Below are 15,914 nucleotides of genomic sequence, written 5' to 3'. Positions count from 1 at the left end.
GAATCCGGATCTTCACCAAAATTCTAAATCTGTCCACCAAATTTCAGCTGAACCCATCCATAACTGTTTGAGATATCCTGCTTGCAGACAGATAAGACTGACAAACAGACAGTTGTGAAAATATAACCTCCGTCCACTTTTGGTGGCAGAGGTATTCGCGAGGTTGAGGCAGTTTATTCCTGATACGTGAAACTCCCTGCAGCCCATGCCGACAGAAAACAGACTTTTTGGAACGCCAGCCGCATTTTCCATCAAATCATCACGTAATTTTATTTTTTTTTAAATCTCCATGGGGAGGCACTCGGATGTTGAAAGTTTCGTGTCAATTGCTCAAGCAATTGCAAAGAAAACAAATTTAAAAGTGAATAAAGGTGAAAAAGTGAGGATGTGGGCACCGAGTAGGAGTAATAAAGTAAAATAAACAAGAAAAAAAGGGGTGGGAGATTAAAAACAAAACAAAAAAAAACAAAACAAAAAAACCAGACAGAGGATGACATTATAAAAAAAAAAAAGAGTCGGGTTAATAAAAACTCAACTGCACCCCAATAAGATAATGAGGTACATGAAAAATGCTCACTAATCTCCTTCGGAGTTAATGTGTCGAGTTTGAAAATAAAGTTTGTTCCTTGCTTCTTCATCTTCTGGCAGCCTAATTATCACCACTCCAAGAATGTTGCACTTATGGGTCAACAACTCTGGCTGCCTTATTGTTTCTGCTCGTTGTTGTCCTCCTGAAATGATTTGTAGTTATCGTGACAAGAAGATAGCTGTTCTCGTTCAATCCCTCCCTTCTTTCATGTCCCTTATTCAAAATATTTGACCAAGTTATCTTTCCCGTCAACAGTTAACTTTTTTTCCACGATGGATCATTCCTAATGATGTCATTCCTCATGACGAGGGACTTCGAGCCCTCAAAAACCTTTTTGCAATGGGATGCTGTCGAATTTTATTTAACATTGGAGCTCTACTTCATTTATGCAAACTTGTTCTCACTCTCAATTGCCTTTCTTTTTCTGCCAAATTCCACAAAGGCACAATAATTGGGGTCGCTGTCAGCCCTAAAATAGCTCGTAGATCTTTTAAATCTTTTTTTAAATAAAGTAGATAAAAAAAAATATTTTTGTTCGTTATGCAGAGGAACAAATGTTTGATCAGTTTGAGAATCCCAAAGGATAATTTTTTGGCTGCGACGTAGTAGAAAGTAGATGACGCACGCCAAAGGTACAACATATTTCTCCAGACACAAACGGTTCATCACTTCTGTTAATTTCCTTCATGCTGCTCTCAATTTCATATGGCAGATTTCAGATACTTCTCTCACGTTTCTCGACATTAATGTTTCCGTCAATGACCTGGCCACCACTGTCCATTACGTGCCGACTGATTCATACAGTTAACTGCCATATTCATCATCTTACCGTTCCCTCGTTAAACGTTCTATTCCACATTCTCAATTCTTGAGCTCCTCTGTTTGTACAGCGATGATTCAATCTTTATTTTTTTTTTTTTTGGTATAACTTGTCGAGGCTCGTGTGAGAGCTAACACACAACGCACAGCAAGGGGGGCGTGAGACAAGAGGGGAGGGAGTGGGAGGGACAAAACAGTGGGGAACAGAGACATTAGGAGATCAGTGGAAGGGAGAGGGATGGGGTGGGGAACATGGGGAATAGAAGATGGACATTGCAGGGACTTTCAGGAAGGAAAGCAGGGAATTTGAAGGAGGTGGGCTTGAGTGGATTATCAGGGGTAGAAAAGATCGAGGATTTGGATGGAGGATGATAAAAGGTGGTGGTGAACAGCTGTTTTGAAGGCCTAGAGGGAAGAATGGGATTGGATAGAGTGAGGGAGTTTATTCCAAAGGCGGGAAAAAAGAGGAATGAAAGAGTGAAGATGAGCAGTGATTCGTGATTTTGGTAGTTTTACCAGAAGGGGGTTTTTGGCCCACCTTGAGCGGCCTGCGGAAATGTGGTGGGGACAAATCGCTGAGAGAGCAGGGGGGGCAAGGATGGAGAGGAGACGGTAGAAGACAGAAAGACCACCGACCTGCCTGCGGTGAGAGAGTGAGAGGCCCAAAGACTCAGCCTCATCACGGGAGATTGCCTTGTTTCCACAGCGTGAAGCAGAGAAAGGTGGGAGGCAGGAGCACCAGCCCAGAGGGTAGAGCAGTATTGCATCAGGTTTCGGACGAAAGCTTTGTAAGTGGTCAGGAGCTCAGGTGGGCCGAGGAAGGACTTTGCACGACGGAGGATTCCCAGTCGGTGACTGGCTTTGGAGGCCAGGTTTGAAATGTGGCTTTCCCAGGAAAGGTCATGGCAGATAGTGAGACCCAGAAGCTTGAAAGAAAGGACTACTTCCAGAGGATTGTTAAGAAAGTGGATGGGGGGGGGGGTTCTAAACAGTGCTTTCGGAGAGACATAGTGAGTGTGTGAGATTTGTCCGGATTGAAAGACATGTTCCACGTGTTGGACCAGTTTGTGATTTTATCCAGATCAGCAGTGAGCGAAGAAGCTGCTGCTTGCCGGTCTGGGGGATGACGGATGGTACGGCAGAGGGTGGCGTCATCAGCCAAGAGATAAAGAGGATTTTCCAGTGAGCCGGAGAGATCATTGATGAAAACCAGAAAAAGAACAGGGCCCAGAACGCTACCTTGAGGAACTCCAGCCTGGACAGGAAGAGGGGATGAAAGAACTCCATTTAGGGCCACACGTTGACTGCGACAGGAGAGGAAGTCTGTAAGTCATGAGTGGAGATGGCCTTGGATAGCATAGGAAGAGGGTTTGTTGAGCAGGGCAGGGTGCCAGACTGTGGCAAAAGCACGCGATATGTCTAGGGATATGGCTCGGATTTCCTGTCTGGCATCGAGGGCTTCCATCCATTGTTGGGAGAGCAGAAGCAGCATATCCATGGGAGAGTGACCTGGTCTGAAGCCAAATTGATGATCAGAAATCAAGCCATTGGAGAAGAGGAAGGATTTTATGTCTGAAGCTATGATGGATGCAATAACCTTGCTGATGATTGGCAGAAGGCTGATTGGTCTGTAGTTGCAGGAATCTGTTTTTGTACCTTTTTTGTGCAGGGCAGAAATGTTTGCTGATATTCAAGCAGATGGCAGTTGACCTTGAGCAAATGAGAGGATGAATAGAACAGAGAGAGTGTGAGCAAGAGCAGAAGAGCAGGTTTTTAGGACACGTGGGCTGATGCCGTCTGGACCGGTTGCAGAATCTGAGTTGAGGATTGACAGCAAGCTCTCCACCTTGTCAGGAGAAAAGGACGCAGAGTCCTGGGACAGTTGGGTGCGACTGGGTAAGGTGGGTAGAGAAAGCAATGGGTTTTGGAGACAAGATTTAGATGCAAACACCGAGTTTAGGCATTCAGCCTTTTCACGTGTGGTATCAGCAGTGTGGCCATTTGAGGTAAGGGAGGGGATGGAGGGGGAACATACACCCAAAACAGATTTGATTAGACGTCACCAGGATTTTGAGGAGGGAGAGAGGTTTGAAAGTTCAGACTTGAGCTTCGAAAGATGTTGTTTTCTGGCTTTCCTGAGGGTAGATACACACTTGTTCCGAGCTTTATGGAAGGAACTGAGATTGCCCTCAGTTGGGTTTGCTTTCCATGAGGCAAAGGCAAGTTGTTTCAGGACAACTGCCTCACCACAAGTTTCAGTGAACCAAGGGCGGGAGGAAGGGTTGGACAACTGAAGACGAGAGCGGATAAATCTGTGCATGAGGGAGAGCAAGTTTCTTTGAAAGAATTCCCAGGATGAGTTGATGTTGAAGAAAATAGAGATAGGAGAACAGTCTATAAGTTTGATGGCTGCTTGGAGACCCTGCCAGTCGGCTTGAGTGAAATGCCAGACTCGACGGCGGTGAGGTGGTTCTCTGATTATAGCCAGAGAGATGTCCACTTTGACAAGGACGTGGTCAGAAGAACCGATTGGAGCAGAGAAAGAGCAGCAGATATTTTCAGGGAAATTTGTCAAAATCAGATCCAGAAGAGATGGAGTACCATTGGTTGAGATCCTGGTAGGGAAGTTGACCGATTGAGTCAGTCCCAATGAGTCGCAGAAAGCTTTTGCTGAAGTGTCATGACAGGTGAGAGAGGTACCCACACCTATCCAACTGGCATAATGACAATTGAAGTCGCCACAAATGAGGCAGAGAGAGTTTGGATGAGAAGATAGAAGTTGGCCCATGTTTTCAGATCGTGAGGTGTAGATGGAGTCATCACTGTTAGGTGGACGGTACAGTACACACATAAACATGAGGTGGGAGTGGAGGGTAAGCCATTACCAGAGGTATTCCTGGGGGTGTGGGCAGTGCAAGGAAAGTGAGGAATAGAGTCTTGGATGAAGAGAGAAACTCCTCCACCAGGATGAGGTTCAGGTCTGTCATACCGGAGGAGGGAGTAACCAGGGAGAGATATTTGGGAGTCAGACACGTCTTGGGGGAGGAAAGTTTCTGTTAGGGAGATTATGTCTGGTTTGTCAGTGGCAACCTGTATGGAAAGATCTAAAAGGTTTCAGCGAAGGCCTCGGATATTTGAGGTCCACACTGTTAATGATGAGAGAGGGGAGGAGGCTTTGGGTGCAGGGGTGGGAGGGGAGGGGGAGGCTAGGACAAGGGATGAGGGGGGGAGGTAGGGAGGGTTGTTGAAGGAGTGTGGGGGAGGCAGAATGGCTCGGGGGGGGGGCTGGATGAGGAGGAGAAAAGGCTCTGCGGTACTGGGGCAGAGGGGGGTCAAGAGAGGGGCAGAAGGCGGTTGAGGATTTGAGGAGGTGGAGTGAAGAGATGGAGGTGAGAGGGCAGTGGAAGGAGGCGGCTTTGTGGATGAGGGGTGGGCAACTTTGAGAAGGGTGAGTGAGGGGGATGAATGGTGGGAGAAGGGTGAGTGGGGATAGCTGAGGGAGAAAGGTGAGGGGGAGTTTTTGGGAGAGGTGAGAGGGAGGCTTGGAGGGAGAAGAGTGTGATGGTTGCTTTGAGAGTGAGGGGTGAGAGGGGTGAGTTAGCACTGAAATTGGAAAAAAAAAGAATGGTTGATGGAAAGTGAACATTCATAGCAAACTGGAGTTTGTAAAGTTTTAGGTCAGGGATGCGATTAAACACATTTCTCGATGGATGCAATAAAGACGAATTCAGAGAATGGAGAGAAGAAACGCTGCAGCAATTGGATTTTTTCGGCAAGGTATGAAGGAAAGGTCAAATTGAGAACAGTCTGTTGAAATAGTAGGAGTAGTGCATTATGATACAGTAAAGATTACCACACGTGTGAAAGAGAAAGATGAAGCATTACAAGAGATCGTTTTTATTATTATTATTATTGTTTGAGAGAGTTTTCATCGGATTCGGTCATGGAAGTGTTGTCGAAAAAAACCGTGGAGTGAATGTTGAATTTGGATCGATAGACGCAGGGGGTGTAAAAGATCACGTGGTTATGGGAGAAGCAATTGCTTTGTATAGTCAAAAGTGAAATTATTTATTTTAATTAAGGATTGTGTAACATTCGGAAAAGGTAAGGTTGAAGTAAAATCGTGGAAGAGTGTGGTGAATTTGGACAGTAAACGCAGTGTGAAGCTGCTGGGTCGATGAAAAGTACCAGAAAGAGTTGAGAGAGACACGTGGTTGCAGGTGGTGTAGAGATCGAAAGGATACAAGGAAGATTATTGATTTTGATGTATTTTTGAAGAACAGGTAAGATTCGGGAATGGAAGGTTGTAGATCGGAAGAAATAGTGAAGGTAATTGCGAGAGAGGGTGAGCTCAGTAGAATAAAGATGGTGTGCCGGCAGGAGGAAGAAGAGGAGGAAGAAGAAAGATCAAGACTCGTGAGTATGCAAGGAGAAAGGTATTTTATTTTATTTTATTTTTTTGGGATTTGAGACAAGAAATAGTGTTTAGTTGGGAGGGATGAGGGATGTTGGGAGGGATGGGGGACGTTGGGAAAGTGGGGAAGATAGAAATTGAAAGTAATAGGGAGAAACTACAAATAAACACAATCATATACCGAGGGGAACGATGGGTAGGCCTCAAGCACCCAGTAAGACAAGTTTGAAGAAAACTCACAAAATAGCATGATTTTTGAAACTAAACCGAACTAGGAACACACAGTAACATGTAGGTGAGAAAATAAACAGTTAAAACGGGACAGATAACGACCGGAAACTTAACTTTGAGATCATCAGCAGAGAGCCCTGAAAGAGCCCTGCCAACGCTCCAAACCCAGAACCGGAAGCAACTTCATTTGAAAGTCTGACAAAATGTGGCAATTATTTACGAAACCTGCTTATTCCATCCTGTTTTTCCCATTTGGATGGTGCAATGGACTGTGCCCGCAACATTGACAGACGGACCGCTTCATAACAATAAGAGCTGAAGACAGATGAAAGAATTCCACTCACATTGACTTCTCACAGCAGTAACGTTGCAGTCAACAACATCATTCAGTCATTACAGAACAATCCTGATACTGCTTCGATTTTTCCACAAATGCCTCCTGTTTCTTTTAAGTGTGACAAGAATGTGTAATTCCATGGTTTAAGGCCCAATGCCGCCTGACCCCCAACCGGGTAACGGTGTAACACCTGCTTTTTATATAAAACAAAATAAAATAATTCACCTCAAATTCAGGACTAAAAAAAGCTCCCTTTAACTTATTGACCACTTCGACAGTGCATTTCCATCAGTGTTCTATTTTGCATCTGGTATATACTTTGCAACAAAGTATCCATCTGGGAGACAGGGCGAGGGCTGCCATGAAGCACAATCTGACTCCACTAAGCCAATAGTTCAACACATCAACCCTCCAAGGCATTCCACCAGCCAAATGCTCCCAGTGGAGTTTCTATTAATCATGTCCTTATGAACACCTGCAAAGAACGAATCGAACCGCATTTCCCTCTTTTGCTCTGACAAAGGGCCAACCTTCAAAATGTCAGCCAAACCTCACAGCCGACAGTGGGAAACATACTCTATTCGGCTTTTGGTTGATAAATGTGTCCACTGACATGACCTGACACTCTCCTTAACAAAGACTAGTATGACATTGCTAATGAAGTTTTAGCTTGCATGATTGTCATCCACTCATCCGTAGTGATAAGACAACAATAAAAAGAAAACAAAACCAATGTGAAAGTGACAAAATATGAAGACACAACACGACTGCAGTTGGGAAAACGAAAAAAGCAGAAAAGAAAAATCAACAATGGCACATACACGTTTGATCAGCCAGAACCAAAAAAAGATACCTGGCCGTTTTCCACCAACTGTGTGAGCATAACAATGACTCCGATGTGCTGCTCCCATATCATGCGCCAAAACTCCCCCGCTGTGGAACGTTGAGGCCCTTGGCTCACAATATACGCCTGCGGGCGGTTGTAACCCTGCAGAACACATGCACCTCCTTATCAGGTCGACAACCGTTCACACTGGCATACGGGTCTCGTTAAAAGCATTTACAATTTACCGCAAGTCGATGGTGTAAGCAGTGTTGGGTGAGTGCTAAAATCTTGTTCAAGTGAGACTGTTATTGTGATAAAAGTAGGCCTCAAAACCATCAGAGTCTTGAAGAGCAAAACTACCTTTATAATCGGTTTCCCAAATATAATCCACCACTGAAGACATGGAGGCATTCTTGTATCCAAGTTTACCAAGCTGGAGGACTACGTACCCTTTTTATTAAATATATACTCCTTGATAAATTCTCCAAGACAAGACTTCAGGCCAATCATTTTGAAGACAAGTTCAAAAATTAACACGAGAAGGACTCTTTTCAAACCGTGGTATCACAATTTCCACTATTAAGTGGAAAAGGGGACACAAGCCATCATGCAAGATAAAGCTACAACTAGATTTGGAGTAAAAATAAACAATGAAATTTAAGCTTGTCAATCAATGCCCGTATTACATAATGCAGAAGTGGCAAAGGTCTTGGTTATAAGTTTGCCTCAAACGCCTTTGACAAATCCTTCTCCCAAAAGCATCGTGGCTGTCGAGCACAGAGCTAAGAAATATTCCACCCAACTATCCTGCTATAAAATGAGACGAAGCCTGACATGGTGCCAGCATGCCTCGCACCACTCAGCCCTCACATCGATGTAGTTGGCGTTAATGAAGCCACCATGTTTGCTTTCCTTCCCTTGTTGTGTGCATAGCCGCACCTGTGTGTGGTCATCTGAAAGCAGAGAAGTGAAAGAGAGAAACACACACACACACACACACACACACACACACACACACACACACACACACAGTGTTAGGCAGACTTTTGATAATGTGGTATGTAGGATAGGAAAAGTTTGTATGGTGATATTTGGGGTAGGCAGAGTTTTGAAGTGGAAGGAAGTTCACACTTAAGTTGGTTCAGGTAAGTTATAGATAATGTGTTGAGCATGGGTGAATAAAGTAACAGTTTCATTAGGTTGCAATCACATTGGGCAGATGTATAATGTCACTTTCATTTCACTAGAGAAAGTAAAAAGACAAATGGGGATTGGGGGGGGTGTTGGGGGGCAGTGAGACCATATTGTTTTGAGTGTAAGCAAACTCAGAAGACAAATTAAGTGCAATGTTCATCCTCCAACTCAATACAGTCCACCACCACTCCTTCGCCCCACCTACCCCCCCCCTCCGCCATGCTCATCTCTGCCTACCCGGCCCCTCTAATTTTGAATGCAGACAGCCTAAGCAGATCACTCAACACTAATGCTATCAAACTGCAACTGGTAATTCCAAATCACTTTGCCATTTCACGTTGGCCATCTGTTTCTGCTCCTCTGGGAATCAGTTGTCAACTAATTATAATTCAGTTTCACCTCATGATGTATATCAAATACAAAGCACACAGTGTTGGCCAGATGAAGATTCGCAAAGAAGATGTAAAAGCTCATGTAAGGATGTTGGCCAGATTAGTGGCATGAGTGGTGGCAATAAACAGCACAAAGGGTAATACAAAATGTTACTGCACAGGGAGGTGGGATGGATGGTCGGGGGTGGGGGGGGGGGATAGGGAGGTGCAATAATGAATCGAGTGAGTTCTGGATAATGGTGAAGGGGTGTGCAGCAGTCTAATTGAGTATGTGGCCTTTTAGAGGTCATTCCGAACAAGTGGACATCACGTACAGGCGACGATGCTGACGTAGTGGTTCTTGCGCTTGTTTTTAGGTCGACACGTGTTTGTGCCAAAGTCTGTGGTACAGCGCTGGATTTCCTGCACCAGAAATCACATTACATTCCACATGAGCTTTATCATGACCATTATAATATGCAAAAAAATCCTTTGATTTATTTCAAATGCTCATTCAGAATATTCAATCCGTGCATTGGAAGTACATCACAATGGAGTCCCAACTGGGTTTATCAATGTGAAATAAAATATGAGTTTAATAAAAAAAAATAACCTCAAATTCCTCTGTGAAGCGTGATCCTGCAGCATGCATCTCCGCCACATGTTTTGGGAACTGCTTCACCGGAATAGCTTCCACCTCTTCTGCACGCAAGGAATTTGGGACAAGGAGCAGAGTGAAAGGGATCAGGAATGAGGAGGATGGAGGAGAGCAGCAGTGAGGAAGGTGGAGGAGAGCAGGAGTGCGGAAAGGGGGGGGGGGAGATTAAGAGTGAGAAATGTTGAGGAGATTAGGAGTGAGGAAGGTGGAGGAGATTAAGAGTGAGGAAGGTGGAGGAGATTAAGAGTGAGGAAGGTGGAGTAGATTAAAAGTGAGGAAGGTGGGGAGATTAAGAGTGAGGAAGGTGGAGGAGATTAAGAGTGAGGAAGGTAGAGGAGATTAAGAGTGAGGGAGGTGGAGGAGATTAAGAGTGAGGGAGGTGGAGGAGATTAAGAGTGAGTAAGGTGGAGGAGATTAAGAGTGAGGAAGGTGGAGGAGATCAAGAGTGAGTAAGGTGGAGGAGATTAAGAGTGAGGAAAAGATAGAGATTAGGAGTGGGGAGGGTGGAGGAGAGAGAGAGTGAGGAAGGTGGAGGAGATCAAGAGTGAGTAAGGTGGAAGAGATCAAGAGTGAGTAAGGTGGAGGAGATTAAGAGTGAGGAAGGTGGAGGAGAGCAGGAGGAGTGAGGAGGGTGGAGGACATTAAAAGTGAGGAAGGTGGAGGAGATTAAAAGTGAGGAAGGTGGTCCAGATGAAGAGTGAGTAAGGTGGAGGAGATAGAGAGTGAGGAAGGTGGTGGAGATTAAGAGTGAGGAAGGTGGAGGAGATTAAGAGTGAGGAAGGTGGTGGAGATTAAGAGTGAGGAAGGTGGTGGAGATTAAGAGTGAGGAAGGTGGTGGAGATTAAAAGTGAGGAAGGTGGTGGAGATTAAAAGTGAGGAAGGTGGGGGAGATTAAGAGTGAGGAAGGTGGAGGAGATTAAGAGTGAGGAAGGTGGAGGAGATTAAGAGTGGGGGAGGTGGAGGAGATTAAGAGTGAGGAAGGTGGAGGAGATTAAGAGTGAGGATGGTGGAGGAGATCAAGAGTGAGTAAGGTGGAGGAGATTAAGAGTGAGGAAAAGATAGAGATTAGGAGTGGGGAGGGTGGAGGAGATAGAGAGTGAGGAAGGTGGAGGAGATCAAGAGTGAGTAAGGTGGAGGAGATTAAGAGTGAGTAAGGTGGAGGAGATTAAGAGTGAGGAAGGTGGAGGAGAGCAGGAGGAGTGAGGAGGGTGGAGGAGATTAAAAGTGAGGAAGGTGGAGGAGATTAAGAGTGAGGAAGGTGGAGGAGATGAAGAGTGAGTACGGTGGAGGAGATAGAGAGTGAGGAAGGTGGTGGAGATTAAGAGTGAGGAAGGTGGAGGAGATTAAGAGTGAGGAAGGTGGTGGAGATTAAGAGTGAGGAAGGTGGTGGAGATTAAGAGTGAGGAAGGTGGTGGAGATTAAAAGTGAGGAAGGTGGTGGAGATTAAAAGTGAGGAATGTGGGGGAGATTAAGAGTGAGGAAGGTGGAGGAGATTAAGAGTGAGGAAGGTGGAGGAGATTAAGAGTGGGGGAGGTGGAGGAGATTAAGAGTGAGGAAGGTGGAGGAGATTAAGAGTGAGGATGGTGGAGGAGATCAAGAGTGAGTAAGGTGGAGGAGATTAAGAGTGAGTAAAAGATAGAGATTAGGAGTGGGGAGGGTGGAGGAGATAGAGAGTGAGCAAGGTGGAGGAGATCAAGAGTGAGTAAGGTGGAGGAGATTAAGAGTGAGTAAGGTGGAGGAGATTAAGAGTGAGGAAGGTGGAGGAGAGCAGGAGGAGTGAGGAGGGTGGAGGAGATTAAAAGTGAGGAAGGTGGAGGAGATCAAGAGTGAGTAAGGTGGAGGAGATTAAGAGTGAGGAAGGTGTAGGAGAGCAGGAGGAGTGAGGAGGGTGGAGGAGATTAAAAGTGAGGAAGGTGGAGGAGATTAAGAGTGAGGAAGGTGGAGGAGATGAAGAGTGAGTAAGGTGGAGGAGATAGAGAGTGAGGAAGGTGGTGGAGATTAAGAGTGAGGAAGGTGGAGGAGATTAAGAGTGAGGAAGGTGGTGGAGATTAAGAGTGAGGAAGGTGGTGGAGATTAAGAGTGAGGAAGGTGGTGGAGATTAAGAGCGAGGAAGGTGGAGGAGATGAAGAGTGAGTAAGGGGGAGGCGACAGAGAGTGAGGAAGGTGGTGGAGATTAAGAGAGAGGAAGGTGGAGGAGAGCAGGAGTAGTGAGGAAGGTGGTGGAGATTAAGAGTGAGGAAGGTGGTGCAGATTAAGAGTGAGGAAGGTGGTGGAGATTAAGAGCGAGGAAGGTGGAGGAGATTAAGAGTGAGGAAGGTGGTGGAGATTAAGAGTGAGGAAGGTGGTGGAGATTAAGAGTGAGGAAGGCGGTGGAGATTAAGAGTGACGAAGGTGGAGGAGATCAAGAGTGAGTAAGGTGGAGGAGATTAAGAGTGAGGAAGGTGGGGGAGATTAAGAGTGAGGAATGTGGAGGAGATCAAGAGTGAGTAAGGTGGAGGAGATCAAGAGTGAGGAAAAGATAGAGATTAGGAGTGGGGAGGGTGGAGGAGATAGAGAGTGAGGTAGGTGGAGGAGATCAAGAGTGAGTAAGGTGGAGGAGAGCAGGAGGAGTGAGGAGGGTGGAGGAGATAGAGAGTGAGGAAGGTGGGGAAGATCAAGAGTAAGTCAGGTGGAGGAGATCAAGAGTGAGTAAGGTGGAGGAGATTAAGAGTGAGTAAGGTGGAGGAGATTAAGAGTGAGGAAGGTGGAGGAGAGCAGGAGGAGTGAGGAGGGTGGAGGAATAAGAACAAGGATGGATGACAGAGTAGGTGATGTCACACAAACTAAAGTTATCTTAAAAACAACCACATGTTTATTTGTGAAAACCCTATTTATAGTTTCCTTTAAGTCACTTTGGTCTGATATTGGCATCGATCAAACAAAAAAACTGACAATCATTTAAATGACCACCAACAGATGATCAGAAGCTTTAAGCTTGATTTTTACCTGTGACATGACACATGTCTATAAGAGCTCCTCATTGCTGTTGTTGGTGTTAATGTTGTTATTGGTGTTCTTGTTGGGGGGGGGGGGGTTGATTTTTAAAATGTGCACCCATTGGTCAACCAGCTGCCAGACCCCACCCCATTTGTCACTTGATTCAACCCACTTGGCACCCAGATGAAATGACATGGCCACCATCTTGGGCCTAAGATATCAGGCCTGAGGCGTTACATCGTTTTTGAATGACCATATGTTAGGGTTCAACAATCCGTGACCTTGTGACGAATCAGCTCGTTCTGAGATAACTGTGATGGAGGCTGACATGGATAAGAGGTATCGAGTTTATCTTTTCATAACGAAGTAAATGTGTGATTTCCAATCACGCTGTTCATCCTTTTAGAGTGCTTTAAATGCATGTTTCTCAATCAGCCCGTTACCGGATTTTGTCGCAAGTTGTCACCACAGTGCTGTCATTGTTATTCTCCTTTTATTGTGATTTAATGTATATGCTGCTTTTAATCAGCTAAAAACAAGCAAATCAATCAGTTTTTGCTTATTTTGAAAACAACTTCAGTGCAATTTGTATTTAGCCATTTTATCCAGCGCACACGCAACAGTTTGGCTACATTAAGGGCCATGAGAAATGCATTGTGTATAATTGCCTTACATGCAGCTGCACAATTAGCATTTGAGAGACTGGAAGGGCACTCTTTGACGTCGCCAGATATGCTTCCACACACATATTATTCCATCATTATACAGACGTGTACAAAGTATAATTTAAATCACTGAACCCAGATTCAAAATATTAAATCATCCTGGCTGCCAGACTATGTGTCCAATCAGATTGAAATTTTAAACATTATATTCCCCATGACGACTGGATCATGATTGTGAAGTGAAAGTTTCACATTGATTGATGAAGTGGTTACAGATAAATAATTTTAAAAAATATTTTCGTTGAATCCAATATAGCTGTCACACCATGTGACCAATTACTGTAATTATTTGTGAAAACCCTGGTATCCCCGAGGCTTGTCCAAAAGCCATGTGGGTGAAGTTTTTCTCTTTATCTGTCGAGCCATTCTGGAGGTTTTTAAAGGTTTTTTCTTCCAAAAATCATAGCTGTCAAAAACATGTGACCTATGAAGTCATAGGTGGAGAACTTTTTGTTCCTCATGGATTGGTGATCATACCTGTAAAGATTCACCTCAATCTGTTCAGCCATTTCGGAGAAGATTTTTGAAGGCTTTTACGTAAAAGAAAAAATTGGCGATGATGTCATCAATTTTTCCCCCCATACAATTTAGCCTGAGATGGCCCTCAAAAATTTTCATACTGATCGGATAAAGCATTCAATGTATGCAATTATGACATCATAATGAAGCCACCTACGACATCATTAAAAAGTCTCACTTATTTCCCATGGGAAATACTTGGCATGTGCCATGTTTCAATTTTTTCCATGGAGCAGTTTCGGAGAAACAGAAGTCCAAAGTTTTTCATTTTTTTTCCAACATGGCTGCCACACAATGTGACCGATGATGTCATAATTATCATTATAACATTCTCAACTGGAAGGGCACTCAGTAGAATGCATAGCTCTGCCACATAATGCCTGATCCAGTGGAATATATCGGGCCCCATAAATTTTTGAAATATCACGCTATATTGTTACGAATCTGGCAGCCATGAGCACACAACATTCAGGTCCTTATAGAACAGTTATATCGGTAAGTACGTGTTTATATTTAGGGTCCCGTCCCTAGTATAATGGGAATTAAATGTGCATGTGCTGCGGAGTTATTTTATAGCTAGGATTTTTACACTTATAACAACAACACGCCTTCGCCTCGCTTCCTCAACCCGACACCATAGGGTCCGCGGTGGGCGGAGTTCAAGGCGGAACCTCGCGGCGGCTCTCACCCAATCGGGGTGATGCGAGTGAGGTTGCCGTCCTTCGACCAATGGGACTCCTCCATTGTGTGAGGGGCGGTCCGCGTGATGTCACCACGCCCCTGGACCAAGCAACGGACTTGGTGCCCGTTTTGGCCAGTGACAGAGGCGACGAGAGATTTTGTGCGCCAAAACCTTCCAGTGAGGGAGAGCGGGTCGCGAGAAGGCTCCCCCCCCCCCCACCCGGACAAGAGGGGGATATAGTTTCGGCGCGATCGGACTGAGGGAGAGAGTGCTGAGACCCGACGGTGTGTGAGTGAGGTTGCGATCGGTCCAGCACAGTTGTTGGGCCAGAGTTGTGTTGAGGTCCAGCGGAGGTTCAGTCAAGGTCACGTCGCCTGGTCGCCTGGTCGCCTTGTCAGCCTTGTCAGCCTCGTCGCCTGGTCGTCTCGTCTGGCCTGCCGGCGTTCTGTCTGATCCATCTTCGCGCCGGCTGGCGTCCATCATTGCATTGTGTTGCGGGTTCGAGTCCCGCCGAACCGGATCATTGAAAACTGCATGAGGCGGGGAGGTGCGAGACAGGTTCTCCCCTTCGGCTCACCTTCCCTTCGAGCTGAAGGGCTGAATAAAGACCGCGGTCATCATTTCTTTTGGGTGTGTCCGTGTGTGTCTGTGGGCCCAGTCTATAAGTAGCAATTGTTTAAGTGCCTTGTACATTATTTGCCTTGCTTAGTTGGATAACTCTGCTCCTTGTGTATTCCCTTCCCCCCATTATAAATAAATCCCGTGTTAAATGTTTCAACCCGTTTCTGTGTTTCTTTAATTTGTTTAGCACAGTGCGTGTTGGGAAATTGGGAAGCGGCAAATTGTGCATTTCGACTGACGGACCTCGGTAACCATCCGCTGGGGTTACGCACGGTTCGAGCACGATAACGGCTCGTTCCGTTTGAGCTCCGCCGAAGGTGAATTCCCCCGGTAATTTGGACGATGTAGGTATTTAGGTAAATTGAAATTGGCAATCGACCCTACCCCACGCGGTCGACCTATTGGCGATCTTCGGTCCGATAAGGGACCCGTCGACTCCGGAGTTATCCGGGGTGACAACCTATAAATTCCAGGTGTTGGGTGGAGCCGACTCTACTGCTCCACCTCGCGGTCGTGCTCGCCACTGAAACTCGGCCAAACAACAATATATCGTTTTTGGCCCTTTCTCTCAATGGTGAAGAATCATTTTAGAAATTAAATAACTCTCGTAACCAGATTTGGATTTGGATCTTCACTGAAATCGAATCAATTCGTTCTTGTCACACAGTCAACCTGTCCAAGTTCCAACCTGTTCCAAAAATCCGTCCACAAATTTTTGAGATATTGTGCTATATATCAGTTTAGCCCTATTTCTCAATGGTGAAGAATCGCTTAAAAAATTATTGCTTCTGAATTCGGACTCAGATCTTCACCAAAATTGAGTTAATTCTTCCTTCACACACTCAACGTGTCCACCAAGTTTCGTCCGAATCTGTCCACAACTTTTTAAGATATCCTGCACACAAGCAAACAAACAAGAAAAAGACATTGTGCAGAGCACGATACTTGCAAA

The 15,914-nt window shown here is 45.3% G+C and overlaps 1 protein-coding gene across 7 annotated transcripts in view; it reads right to left on the bottom strand.

Moving 5' to 3' along the window:
• LOC147008802 (receptor-type tyrosine-protein phosphatase gamma-like) overlaps positions 1-15,914 on the bottom strand; it is a 732,556-nt gene that overhangs the window by 158,267 nt on the left and 558,375 nt on the right. For 5 of the 7 annotated variants that reach the window (XM_085863992.1, XM_085863996.1, XM_085863994.1 and 2 more), the window contains 4 exons: positions 9,395-9,483; positions 9,117-9,204; positions 8,087-8,169; positions 7,244-7,378 (listed from right to left, as the gene is read on the bottom strand). In XM_085863992.1, the coding sequence (XP_085720118.1) occupies positions 7,244-7,378; positions 8,087-8,169; positions 9,117-9,204; positions 9,395-9,483 (395 nt within the window). The remainder of the gene's footprint in view (positions 1-7,243; positions 7,379-8,086; positions 8,170-9,116; positions 9,205-9,394; positions 9,484-15,914) is intronic. The other 2 variants (XM_085863997.1, XM_085863993.1) reach the window with 2 other exon arrangements.

Source organism: Eptatretus burgeri, chromosome 18 (genome assembly GCF_056783735.1).
Source record: "Eptatretus burgeri isolate ZD-2024b chromosome 18, Ebu_testis_v1, whole genome shotgun sequence".
In the NCBI taxonomy this organism is placed as follows: Eukaryota; Metazoa; Chordata; class Myxini; order Myxiniformes; family Myxinidae; genus Eptatretus; species Eptatretus burgeri.
The sequence above is the reverse complement of the archived record's forward strand: the minus strand, read 5'-3'. Positions and strand labels throughout refer to the sequence as shown.